Source organism: Pararge aegeria, chromosome 21 (genome assembly GCF_905163445.1).
Source record: "Pararge aegeria chromosome 21, ilParAegt1.1, whole genome shotgun sequence".
Taxonomy (NCBI): Eukaryota; Metazoa; Arthropoda; class Insecta; order Lepidoptera; family Nymphalidae; genus Pararge; species Pararge aegeria.
This window is the reverse complement of record NC_053200.1, coordinates 13,238,387-13,252,075: the sequence shown is the minus strand read 5'-3', so window position 1 is coordinate 13,252,075 and position 13,689 is coordinate 13,238,387. Positions and strand designations below refer to the sequence as shown.

General features: G+C 37.6%; 1 protein-coding gene across 2 annotated transcripts in view; it reads left to right on the top strand.

Annotated features, from left to right (window-relative positions):
• Positions 1-13,689, top strand: part of LOC120633026 (protein fem-1 homolog B) — a 35,788-nt gene that overhangs the window by 6,773 nt on the left and 15,326 nt on the right. For both annotated transcript variants that reach the window (XM_039903059.1, XM_039903058.1), the window contains exons 3-6: positions 2,153-2,397; positions 5,406-5,553; positions 11,810-11,964; positions 12,358-12,483. In XM_039903059.1, coding sequence (XP_039758993.1) covers positions 2,153-2,397; positions 5,406-5,553; positions 11,810-11,964; positions 12,358-12,483 — 674 coding nt within the window. The remainder of the gene's footprint in view (positions 1-2,152; positions 2,398-5,405; positions 5,554-11,809; positions 11,965-12,357; positions 12,484-13,689) is intronic.

The following is a 13,689-nucleotide window of genomic DNA, read 5'->3' as shown; positions in this document are numbered from 1 at the left end:
CATTGCCAGTCTTTCGTCTATGAAGCCACTGCGACAAAGGAAAAAGATGGAGAGCGATGCCGAATTACAACCAACCTCTAGGATCGTACGCTGCATAAAACCATAAATTGAATCGCGCTCGGTGGTTCTTCTCTTGGCCCATATCCAGATCTTTGTTTCCAATATGAACAGCTCGTTTGGCATTGCCCGTCTTGCGTCTACGAAGCCATTGCTACGAAGATGTTTAAAATTGGTGACAGATGAGACAAAGGAATAAAGCTGCCTATCCATAAATGCGAAGGATTTTTCCATTTGATGGCGCCTTCCTTCTTTATGCATACCCTGGTCAAAAACCCTGTGCACGCCACTGACTGACTGATAGGCTGACTCTCTAAGGCATGATTGTCTTAGAGAGTCAGCCTATCTGTTTAAAAAAAGACCAGGCTAACACTCAGTGGCGTGCACATATGCAAAGGGTATGCAGATTATATAATATGAAAATAACCTCGAGTACGTTTGTAACTCGTATTGGAGATGTTCTTCATTTTATATCATCTGCATACCCTGTGCATACCCTCTATGCACGCCACTGCTAACACTACGTAGTAGATATTCTTTAGAGTGTAAATCTTCTTTAATTAAAAACAAATCTATGTATTTCATTGCGATCTCACGTCTCTCATTGCCATATTCCATTAATTTAGGTAGCCTGAAAGAGAACACTTTTAGTGATAAGTTCGTTTTTGCACATAATATATTAAAAGTGTTTTTTGTATTCTGCAATAAAGATGTTAAAATAAATAAACCCTATAAGAAATTAACACCCTATAGGAATGTTCTTGTGAAAACCTTGCTCGCTTTAATTGACGGAAAGCATCCCATATAGAGGTTGGCAAGCAGTCACCCTTTAAGGTTAGATTTTTAGTATAACCGTTGGCAGCTTTTGTTTTGTTAATACTTCAAATGTTTCTGACAATGGCTTGTGTTTGAAGTCCATCTTTCAGTACATTTTCTTTAAATGGGTAATTAGCCGTAAAGACGACGTAAAGCACCTACTTACGCCAGTTTGACGACCTACATGACGCAGTGGTGAGAATAATCACCTACGAAGCAGAAACGTCCATTCATACTTAGATCTAATCACAAAAGATCTGGTCGAATTTGACGTTGATATTTTATTTTTATTCTTTCTTACTAGCTAGCCTTTGACTGCAATCTCACATGGCGTAAGTGATGATGCAGTCTAAGAGCGCTAGTCTGCAGCGGGTTAACCTGTTTGGGTCATCCATTAGCGTGCACTTCATGCATGCACAAAAAAGCACTGCCTACCCTAAAATTTATATATAACTCGTATTGGAAGAGGATTTTTGCCATTTTATGCAATCTTCCCGCTGTATGCATACCCGGGTAAATAACTCAGTGCACGCCACTGAGGTCATCATAATCTTATCAACGGATAGACGCTCATTGCTGGTCATAGGTCTTCTGTAGGGAGTTCCAAAATCCACGGTCCTGGGGGCCTCTTGTTGCCATCGGCTTCCAGCGATTCGCTCGATGTCGTCTAAACATCTCATTGGGAGTCTACCAATGCGTCGTATTTAAGGGTTAGCTGTGAGGGTTAATGGGTTTTTTTGGCAAGCAAGCCCGAGCTAAAATGTATGTATGTTAATATTGCTTAGCTTATATTCTCAACGCAATGAATTTTAAAAGCATAATTTTGCTACTCTGTTTCACATTATAGAAATTTTTGAAAGGATGTTATTTTTTTTAAATTGGTCTTAGCCTATGTTACTACATAGGCTAAGATCAATTTAAAAAAAATAACTATACTTCAAGCTTTCATTTGGATAAGAAAAGGTTGAAAGCATTCTATTCGGAACGAACAAGCAAACAAACATCAAAATTGATTCCGCCAATGGGTGAATGGAGATGTCGATTTAACTGGAATTAACTGGTTTAATATTCCGCAGATGCTAATCCAGACTATAATCAGCGTTTTCTAGGCAAGCGCGATTCAACTATCATCACGGATGATTGTCTTTAGAGAGTCAGCCTATCTGTTCAAAAAAATGCCAGGCCAAAAAAAAACATCAAAATTGTTTCCGCCAATGGGTGAATGGAGATGTCGATTTAACTGGTAGTAACTGGATTTAACTGGTTTAATATTCCACAGGCGCCACAGCACTTTGGTGCGCGGCCGGCGCTGGCCACCTGGGTATAGTTAAACGGCTAGTCCGCGCCGGGGCCAACGTGAACCACGCCACTAGAACCCTGAGCACTCCCCTCCGCGCCGCCTGCTTCGACGGCAGACTCGATATAGTAAAGTACCTGGTCAGGCATGGCGCGGACATACACAAGGCGAACAAGTATAACAACACGTGTCTTATGATCGCCGCGTACAAAGGTCACTTGGATGTGGTGAGTTTCTTTTGTTTCCAACCGCCGACGCGAAAACGACGGGGTTAATATATATAAGTTTGACGTGTTTGTTTGTGTCTGTCTGCGGCATCGTAGCTTAACATCGTAGCATCGTAATTAAGGACCGATTTTGATGTATTTTTTTGGTTTTAAAGGTGGATTTGTCGGGAGTGTTTTTAGCAATTTTTTATTTTTTCATGTTTATAGACGAGCGCTTGACTGCAATCACAGTTGATGGTAAGCGATGATGCAGCCTAAGGTGGAGCGCGCTTGCCTAGAAGATGCCTATTCACTCTTGATTTTAAGGTACTCATATTGTAGGAACTGGGGAAAATGGAAGCTGGAAGAGCATTCCAGATCCTAGCGGTGCGGATCAGAAACGAAGTTGCGACCGCGGTAAATCGACCGTGCAGGTCCTTACGGTGACTCGCGGTTGGATGGTAAAAATGCGAGGGGGGAACTAGATCAAATAGTTCTTGAGCACACTCTCCGAAATATATCCTGTTTATGTTTTTCTTCTTCTTTCTCGTGTGCTTGTCACCGTGCTTGGTCGGCCGGAACATTCCGTTGGACGTAGTGCCACTGGTACGGCTCCCCGCTGGGTTAATCCAGCCAGCCCAGCTCTCTCCAGAAGCTTAGCAGGCTATGTTCGATATAAATCTGTCCAAGACGGCCGCGGCCACAGAATTGGCGGATTGCATATTTCGTCACAGCTCCCTCAGTATGGGCAAAAAATGAGGGGGCTTGAATAGTAGAATACTATACACTATGACAAATTTGAAGTGGGTATTTTAAATTTCTTATTTATAAAAGTCTTCTTGAAGTGATAAGGTCTTATGATTTCGATGTATGCCGCAATTAGAACTGGGCCAGCGTGGTGGACCAAGTTAGAAATGTGTACGGCCTTTACCCCTTCTCATTGTGGGAGGAGACCCGTGCCCTGTTGGGCCGGTAATGGTTTGATATGATGAGGCTCATCACCTACGCCTCAGCTTGGTGGACACAGGCCAGCATGTTGCAGGACGAGTTCCTTGCATGCTCTGCTTCGTTTATAGCGCATGTTTTCCACTTACCATCAAATGGGCCACCAGCGTGGTCTGTCAACTATCACGATAAAAATAAAATAAAAACAACGAATATGTAGGTTCTCTACCTACGCTTTCTTATTCAATCACATGAAACTTAACTACGATTCATATGGTTTCAAAAGCAAAAACTAGTAGTTTCCCAGTGTTCTACCTAGATGGCGCTGTTTAGATGCCATATAAATCGTAGTTAACTTTCACGTGATCGAATAAGAAAACGTAGGTAAAAATCTCACACTCAGATTTCCTCTCTCCAATGTTATACTGGAAAAATAATTATTAAATTTCAAATTCAGTTACGTAACAGTATAATTATTTTATCTGTAAGTATATACTTTTAAACGTATAACACTGTATAACAGTGACTATTTCAACATTATAAAGAAACTAGATAAGCATGTTTACGTTTAAAACTACGACTATAATTACGTTGAAGATAAATAAATAAATGCAATTCATACCTATTCATCGAATACAATTCAAATAGATCAATATTTGTAGTAAATATATTTGTTCATGAATATGGTAAATATTTTATTAAACTTTGAATATATTGGTCTTGAACTTGTCGTTAATTTTTGTCATAACTATATACACGACAGTGTTTTATATCTATCCAGTCCACAGTAATCGAAATAATGAAGTAAATTACACTAGTGATGAAAAAAATCAACATTAATTTCTGCATTTAGTTAGTTTGGAAGTTGTTGGTTGTTTGAATGTACTTTTTCAAATATCTGTTTCTGCTACAACAGAAATGCCCGCAATTGATTGAATTAATTCTGCCGCCGCAACGCGCCTCTGACACTCAATGTAGGGTGCTTCTTGCATCAAACTAACAATGGAGTTTTCTTAATAATTATTGGTTTATAATTTTTGTTCAATGAACAGAAGTCACAGTTAGACGTTTTAATTTCATTTTTTTAGTTTAAGTTTCCTCTGCAGTCGATTTATATTAAAATTGCTTGTTTTATTGATACAATATCTCGCCAACAATTAACTTTGTACTAATTTGATTACATAAATGAACAAATATACGACAATACACACATCGCCATCTAGTCCCAAAGTAAGCGTAGCTTGTGTTATGTGTACTAAGATAACTGATGAATATCTTTATGAATAATATGCATAAATACTTATAATATACATATAAACACCCAGACACTGAAAAACATTCATGTTCTTCACACAAACATTTTCCAGTTGTGGGAATCGAAGCCACGGCCTTGGACTCAGAAGGCAGGGTCACTGCCCACTGCGCCAATCGGCCGTCAAAAAAAATCATCATCATCATATAAACCCATTACCGGTCCACTACAGAGCACGGGTCTCCTCCCACAATGGTAAGGGGTTTTGGCCGTATTCCACCACGCTGGCGCACGCTGCACTTCACACAACTTTGAGAAAATTACGGAGAATTCTCAGGTTTGTAGGTTTCCTCACGATGTTCTCCTTCACCGTTGAAGCAAGTGATATTTTAATCGCTTAAAACGCACATAACTCAGAGAAGTTAGAGGTGCGTGCCGGGATTCGAACTCGCTCCCCCGTGAGTGAAGTCGGAAGTCCTACCCACTGGCCTAATAGTAGGGGAAAAAGTGATGAGAAGAAAGTGAAAAAGAGAAAAATCCTATTATAATATTAAGGATTACTTAAACGAAAAAGCTTGGGTGTGAATTGCTCCAGCTTTATAGCTGAATATAAATTTACTGTGAGATGATGATCACAAAAAAAAATTTTTTACCCGGCTAAGTTTGTTGTGGTCTCTTCTTAGACCAGGGCGCGTTTGGAACCCTCGTAGCTTTAGGTTTAAGTTAGCGAACGAAGTTATCACCACCCCCTTACAATTATGTAAACATTTATGTATGAACGCTTCATAAGTGCCTGTGATGAAATTTGATAGCAATTTCTTTTCATTTCCAGGTTCAGTTTTTACTAGACAGCGGCGCTCGCGTGGACGAGCGAGCCCTATGCGGCGCCACCGCTTTGCACTTCGCGGCGGAATGCGGCCACTCGGAAGTTGTCTGCGCACTCATCGACCACAATGCGAAGATACTCACGAATGAAAACGGTGCGTAGATAGATAGATAGATAGATAGATCTTTATTTGCACAATACACACGTTTACACAGATGTCATTTAAATATTAATTACGAAGTCACAGTGTATTGCCATTAGCTGGCGTGCAAATATACAAACCCTTGGTTGCATTTAACACATAGAATAAATTTTAAAAAACATGCAATTTTAATACAATAGCAGTAATAATATTTAGAGTAAAAAAAAATATTTAAAAAATCAGAAACATTAAGTACTCACTTATTTAAGCAATACCTACTTCATTGTCATCATCTTGACGGCCGACTGGCGCAGTGGGCAGCGACCCTGCTTTCTGATTCCCAAGGCCGTGGGTTCGATTCCCACAACTGGAAAATGTTTCTGTGATAAACAATGAATGTTTTTCAGTGTTTGGGCGTTTATTTGTATATTATAAGTATTAATGGATATTGTTCATAAAAATATTCTTGAGTCGTCTTAGTACCCATAACAGAAGTTACGCTTACTTTGGGGCTAGATGGCGATGTGTGTATTGTCAATTAAAAAAAAAAATTCAACCCATTTTCGCCCTCCCGGCCACTGTGTTTCCTGCCACGTATAATTTGAGTACCTTCAAGGCTAGAGTGAATAAGCTTTTTCTAGGCAAGCGTGCTCCAAACTAGACCTCATCATTACTTTCTAACTTAAAAAAAAAAAAACACCTGCTCCTGTCTTCTTTCACAGTGAGAAGGGTTTAGGCCGCTTGCCCACTGCGGGCGGATTGGTGGACTCCACACGCCTTTGAGAAGGTTATGGAGAACTCACAGGAGTGCAGGTTTCCTCACGATGTCTTCCTTCACTGTTAAAGCGAGTGATATTTTAATTGCTTGCAACGCATTGATTATGAAAGTTAGAGATTCGAACTCGGTCCTCCGAATTTGAAGCCGAAGTCCTAATCACTAGGCTATCTTAAATAAATAAACTCGATTGGTTGCTTAGATATGGCTAAGTGAGAACTAACAAACAAACAGACGCTAAGTACGGTCAAACAAACAGATAAATGTGACGTTACATTTCATAATGAACCATGTCCATATAGTTTCATTGGTAGAGAAGTTTTTTTTTTCATTATCCAGTTAAAACTACTTTATAATGGGAAAAAAAGTAGTTTTTAATATCTATTTATGTCATTGGAATATCTTATCCTAATAATGTTATTACGTAAATTCGATAAATTGGAACAAAATTCACATTTTTTTAATGGACTTAGATAATGAATATCAAAAAGAGCCAAGTCCATTGGACTTAGTTTAGTCTGCTGAAATTAACATCGGGACTTAGTGCATTTTGTTTAATCGCATATTGATGGGACGGATTCAGGCTAAATAACAAGCTTTATACGATTTTGTAAGTTTTTATGAAAAATAAAGTTTTACTTATACAAACCTAAAGAATCGGACTCGTAAACTTATTAGAAAACTGAAACTTAAAAAAATAACTAAATAAATTATGCAAATACTTATTTGAATAGTATTAAAATTCTTGCCAGTTCTTTACAGTAGAATCTAAATTCCGAACCAGTGGAAGTGGCAAATGAATTGTGCCTTTATAAAAAAAAGTTATACATATTAAGCAAATAAAAAATTTAATTCAATAACACATTATAAACTTTAACTCAATAACACGTTATGTTTTTCAACACACTTGCTCATAAAGTGGCTCTAGGTTCACCGCAGTTAGGCACATAAAGACACCTATTATTCAAACCGTGACTTTTCCATTACTATTATTCACATGTGAGTTATAGTTTTTATTGGTTGAGTTGCTTTATTCTTAAAAAAAATATTGAATAGAATCAAGGTTACTTTGCGGAATTCCATGATCTTTGAAAATTAAATTTTTTTCAAATATTGTTTTCAAAAAATTTTTCATTTTTAATTTTTGTTTTATTTTTTGTTTTTTTTCAGAAAATTTTTCAAAAAATTTCTTCAAAAATATTTTTTTTTGGGAATTTTTTTTTTAAATATTTTTTTATAATTTTTATCCAAAAATATTTTTGGAATTTTTTTTTTTCAAAAATTTTTTTTATTTTTTATTTAATGTAGCTTAGTAGTAAAAAATTACTACCTGAAATGTCCAAGGAAAAATTATTTTTTAGTATTATTTTCTTCACAAGTGTGTTGAAAAACGTCGTATGATACACGTGTGTATTGATGATTACCGTCCTCGGCTATCTAACCTAACGGCTCGGGCCTCAATAGCGCCTCAGCGGCAATCACCAAGATTTCACACTTGTACCATAATGTACTATTATAAGATTTATGTATCTAACTAAATATTTGAATAGTATCGCAAAAAAATCATCATTCTCATGATAGTTTAAAAAAAAATACTGAATAAATAAAGTCTTTAAACTTAATCAGATTCATAAACTTATCAACTTGAATCGTATACAAACAACAAAATGAAGATTTTTAAAAGTTACAAGCAATTAATAAAACAGCAAAATCAGTCTGACTCTGACACATCAAAATTATTTTCACGATAATTTAGATGCCTCGAGTTTTTTATAATTTCAGAATTATTTTTGCTTCACACCTGAATCGAAAGAACGTAAAAAACGAAAAGTATTTTGTTACACGAAGTCTAGTATTTCTTCCATTTCTTGTTCACAACATGCGTCGTCTTCACGTGTTTCCACGTTAGAGTCCCTTTCAAAAATGTTCCTGTAGAAGCTCAAGTAGTCTAACTGCAACCATTTCTGTCCAAAATGTTTGATTAATAATTTTTTCACATCATTAAGTTTAGCTTCGGTCACCTTCACTCCAACACTCAATTGATCTGGAACTAGATGAGTGAAATTACGGGTAGGACGTAACAAGCATTTGGCAACTCCAGTATCATTTTGATATGAAAGTTCGCCGCGGGCTAAGATGCGTCTTGTAGTCTTGCCTCTTTTCAAGACAACTCGTTTAACTTTAGTTATCTGAAAGTGCCACCGGCTTACATCTTTGAGAGTTTCTTTCACAGCAGATCTAAAATCGTATATAGGTACTTCTGTACCTAACTTGAAAATTTCAGCATGTTCGCTTATGATATTCTCATACTCTTCTGGTTTTACTATTGTTTCTATTTTCCGCACCCTTTTTTCGGTGAGTGCAAATACGCGGTCAGCGGGTAAAAATGAGTGACCCGTGACTGGAAAAATGATTTCAACTCGCTTTAACGTAGCTGGCGCCTCCGAGAACCATTTACTGACCATTCCTATCATTATTGAATTTTTATTTTGACCTCCACAGCCGTCGGCCATCAACCGAACGGTTTTTATGTTGTGAAGGTCAAAAGAATTTAGGCAGTGATACACCGCACTGCTGATTTCATTCGACGACTTTGCACTAATGTCCTCTGTCCACAAATAAGACCTCACATTACTTTTCTGTAAGACCGAGTGAGAAGAGCCTATGACAGCTGTGAAATTATACAAGTATAATTGTCTTGAATAGTAGGCGGCTTGATCCGCTACTTTTGGCAGGGGCAAATTCTTTTGACAATCAAAACTTAAAGTCAGGAGATCGTCATTTTCTTCGCGCAGTTTCAGGAAAAAAGCTTTCGCTCTTAATTTGTGGATTCGTAAATTGGTCATAAGTTTCTGTTTTTCTGCAACAGATTTTTCGTGTTTTATTTGTTCAGTTATTTGAATACAGGTAGAGCACACGTCTTGACGCGGCGTACCAAATCCAATATTAAAATATCGTGTAAAAACTTTTCTAAAAAAGGAATGAGTTACCGACATACCAGGTCCTGCTTGATCATTATATAGTCGGAACATCCTTGCTATACTCAAAGTGGGATCTAAGTATATACGATTTCTGTCCTTTCCTCTTGAATAATGCACTTCCAGGGGTTTAAATCTTTGAATGAACTTTTGTACAGCTTCTAATCGAGATCTGTATTCGAAGCTTTTTCGATCTCCTCCTCGTCTTTCGTGAGCTATTAAGCCAGATTCATGGTGTCTTTTTAAAACTCCCTTTAAACGCGTGGGTCTAATTCGAAGAATCTGTAAAAAAGCTCGTTTGCAAACATTTACTACTTCGCCAGTTTTATGTTTTCTTGTATAATATTTCACAGTCATCAGTTTAGCACTTCGACTCTGGTCTCGTGGCCTTTTTCTAGCTGTGCGTGTAGTTTTGCAATAATTTAATAGCAAATTATCTTGATCTATTTTGTTTTTAGTGAAATAAAAATTTCGATGAAAATGAAAAATATCATTTGAAGACAGTTCATTACATTTGTAGAAGATATTCTTATGGCCGTGATCACAAGTGGGTTTTACTGGAAGACCTGGAGCTGAATACCTAAAAATAAAAATATCAAATTAAATACTATTTAAGGCAATAATAATTCAATAATCATCATCATCATCATTAACAGCCTATAATAGTCCACTGCTGGACTAAAGGCCTCTCCCAACAACGGGAGGATTTGCCCATAATCACCACGTTGGGCAGACGGGTTGGTGATCGCAGTAGATGGCAGTAGTAGCACAGAGGACGCTGCTGCCCGTTCTCCGTTATATTCCCTTAGTCGCCTCGTACGACACGCGCGGGAAGAGGAGGGGTGGTGACAACTGTATTCTAATCTGCCGTCACCACACGGCACTTCAATAATAAATAAGTCTAAACAATACTAATCCTTAAAAAAAATTTTGAACAAAAACTCATAAATTAGTAATGTCAAATAATAAATTAATCCTATACAATTATAAATGCGAAATAAATGCTTTTTGTAACAATTTTGTTTTGGAAAGAGCAACTGCTGAGTTTCTCTCCGGCTCTTCGCAGCAGAATCAGCATTCCGAACCGGTGGTAGATTCCTGACATGTCATAAGAGCCACAAGTTAGCCTACGTGAAGTAAATGATTTTGAATTTTTTTTTGAAAGTTTGTGAGGTGGTTGATGAATAATTCCATTTGGCTGAAATTTGGAATATATACCTACAGCGTATGCCCAGGACTAGCACATAGATTACATTTTACTCCAGAAAATTAAAGAGTTCCCGTAGAAATTAAAAACTTTAATTACCGCGGATGAAGTCGCGGGCATCATCATTCGTGCTTTACTAGTTTTCAACATAAATGTCGTAAATTAATGTTGAACAAACAATAAGTGCACTAAAAATTCAAAAATGAGACCAAAAATGAGTGCTTACAAGATATTACATTGTAACATTCAACTACGAATGCGGCCCTGGACGACCGGCATGAACCAACCTATGAAGAGCTATTCACTTTAACAAACACTTACAGTTTTTCCTTCAATTTCTCACGTTTCTGCTTAGATTTTGGAAACAGTCTTTTCCTAGACTTTTCTGGAGGCACTATTGGTATTCCTTCCATAGCTTATATCAAAAAATTGGTGTTAAAAACAAAATTTATGAGAGACACACAGATCACTAGTCAACACTCCGCGAGCAACTGACGGCCATCTTAGAATCATATTAAGCTGTGATTGGTCAAAATGGATTTGGTTTGTTTTGATGTCACAAAGCACGCGGACTTGGTTCGTTTTGAAAAAATCTGCTACTTTTAAGACTAATTTTGTTCTAAAATCGCTGGACTTGAGTCAATTTGGTAAAACACAAAATGTATAAAAATTATAGATCTTTCAAAAAATAAAAAAATCTTATAAGCCGGTAAAAGTGGACTTGGTTCGTTATGAAATGTATCGTCACAAATAACACATTTTCGCATTTATAATATTCATCATCATCATATCAACCTATTACCAGCCCACTTCAGGGCACGGCTCTTCTACCACAATCGGAAAAGTCCACCACGCTAGCCCAGTGCGGATTGGTGGACACCAACCTTATGCAGAACTCACAGGCATGCAGGTTTCCTAACGATGTTTTCGTTCACCGTTTAAGCAAGTGATATATTTTCCTAAATATAGTTCAACGGGTACATACCACGATATTTCGATCCAGTTGTATGGATCGTGGTGACGTGGTCCCGTCGTGACTACGATACATACAACTGGGTCGAAATATCGACAAATCCAAAAATATTATCGTGGTATGAAACGATGGAACTATATTTAAGAAATGTTGATTAACCGCGAAAAGATTAAAATCTCTAAGTGATATTTTATTTAAAACGCACATAACTTAGAAAAGTTAGAGGTGCGTGCTGGGATTCGAACCCGTTGCCCCGAAAGCGAAGTCGAGCCAATGCGCTGTCACCGTTTCTTTTATTTATGATATTACGTAGCGATTAATTGTTTGTTCTCCAGGTATGACACCGCTGCAATGCGCGGCTGAACGCGCTCGGGTGTCCGTGGTAGAGCTACTGGCGTCCCGACCGGAAGTGACTCGCGCCCAGTCGATAGAGGCCTACGAGCTATTAGGTGCTTCCTTCGCTAACGACAAGGAATATTACTGTTTGAGGGTAAGCATTCATTCTTCTGTATATTCGACGGCCGATTGGCTCAGTGGGCAGCGACCCTACTTTCTGAGTCTAGGCCGTGGGTTCGATTCCCACAACTGGAAAATGTTTGTGTGATGAACATGAATGTTATTCAGAGTCTGGGTGTTTATTTTTATATTATAAGTATTTATACAGTATTTTATTCATACAAATACTCATCAGTCATCTTAGTACAGATAACATAAGCTACGCTAGATGGCGATGTGTGTATTTTCATAGTATTTTTATTTTTATTTATTTTATTCTTTATTGTCATATTTTTTTGTCTAATATTTTTATGAACTAATCGTCATGGGGGAATTCTGTTATTTGATTGAAAATAAGAGATGAATAATTCATTTTTTTTCGTACCAGATGGCGTACCAGTACCTACACAGAGCGATGGCGATGCGGTACGACACGCGGTACGGACAGCTGCTTAAGAAACCCGCGGATCCCATTCCTGCATATGACAATTGGAGAGAGAGCGTTACGTTAGAGGTATTGTACTGTTTCAACATGTTGCCAAGCGTTGGTCAACGTGCCATCATCATCGTCGTTATTAACCCATTATCGGCCCGCTTGTCACGTTATCTTAAAGGTAAAATAAAGAATACCGGCAAAATTTTAAAGATCAAGTATATTTGAAACTATGCAATAGTATGAAATACAAGGCGTAGGTCTAGGCCAGTCTAAGCTCGACTGTATTTCGGTACCGCACTCTCCTTTTGTGGTGGCCAGCATCAAGTTCCAGGCAGTCAGAGGTTTCAGTGCTGTGCCAGCTGCAGATGTAATTATGTCTGCTAACAGGTAGTCTAAAGGCAAGGCAACTTCTTATCCCTCCGTTGTTCCTTAAATATCCATATAATATGGCCTTAATTATTATGACTAGCACTGGTATGGGCCAAGGACTGCCAGTTCAGGTGTCTAGAAAGCAAATGCAAGAGGGGCACCTACTACCTAATTTCTACAGGCTGGTGGCATTCACAACGCTACAAGTAAATTGTAATGTTACTATGCTTGTAAATGTATCTACACTTGATTTATTATTTAAGGTCCTAAACACATAATGTAACTTAGTATGAACATACGAACTTAAGCTAAGAATGAATGAAATAACAGCGACAAGCAATTAATATAAAGAATGCTTTTACAATTAACTTGGCTGATATTCTTTTATAAATATACTATAGGAGAATTGCACAACTCACTCAGCATGTTAAGCCAAAAGGATATTAAATCTCAGAGAATTATTTCAATAAGTACAGCGGTTAACAGTTTGAGTTTTAAAAAATCACCAGTCTCATCACAGCTGATCATGTCACTGTCACCACTGACATAAGAGAAACGTTTCGAAATACGTAAAAATGTACCTAAACATTTAAATAAAAACTTAATATTTATTAAATCATAGGTTCTAGTCGGCAATACAAACAAGGTTATCTCTTGCGCCCGCTGGGTGCTTTTTTAATGTTTTAGCACCAATAAGTTGGTGCTATTTTGTTAGTTCAAGTTCCTATCCATACTTAGTTTTATAATGAGTAAGATGTTTCGTAAGGTGAGGCGAGGGGTCGCTTGTTATATTCCCTTAAATCAAAGTGCCAAGACGGTAATACAAGGTTATCTCTTGCGCCTGCTTGGTGCTCTTTTAATGCTTTAGCACCAATAAGTTGGTGCTATTTTGTTAGTTCAAGTTCCTGTCCACAC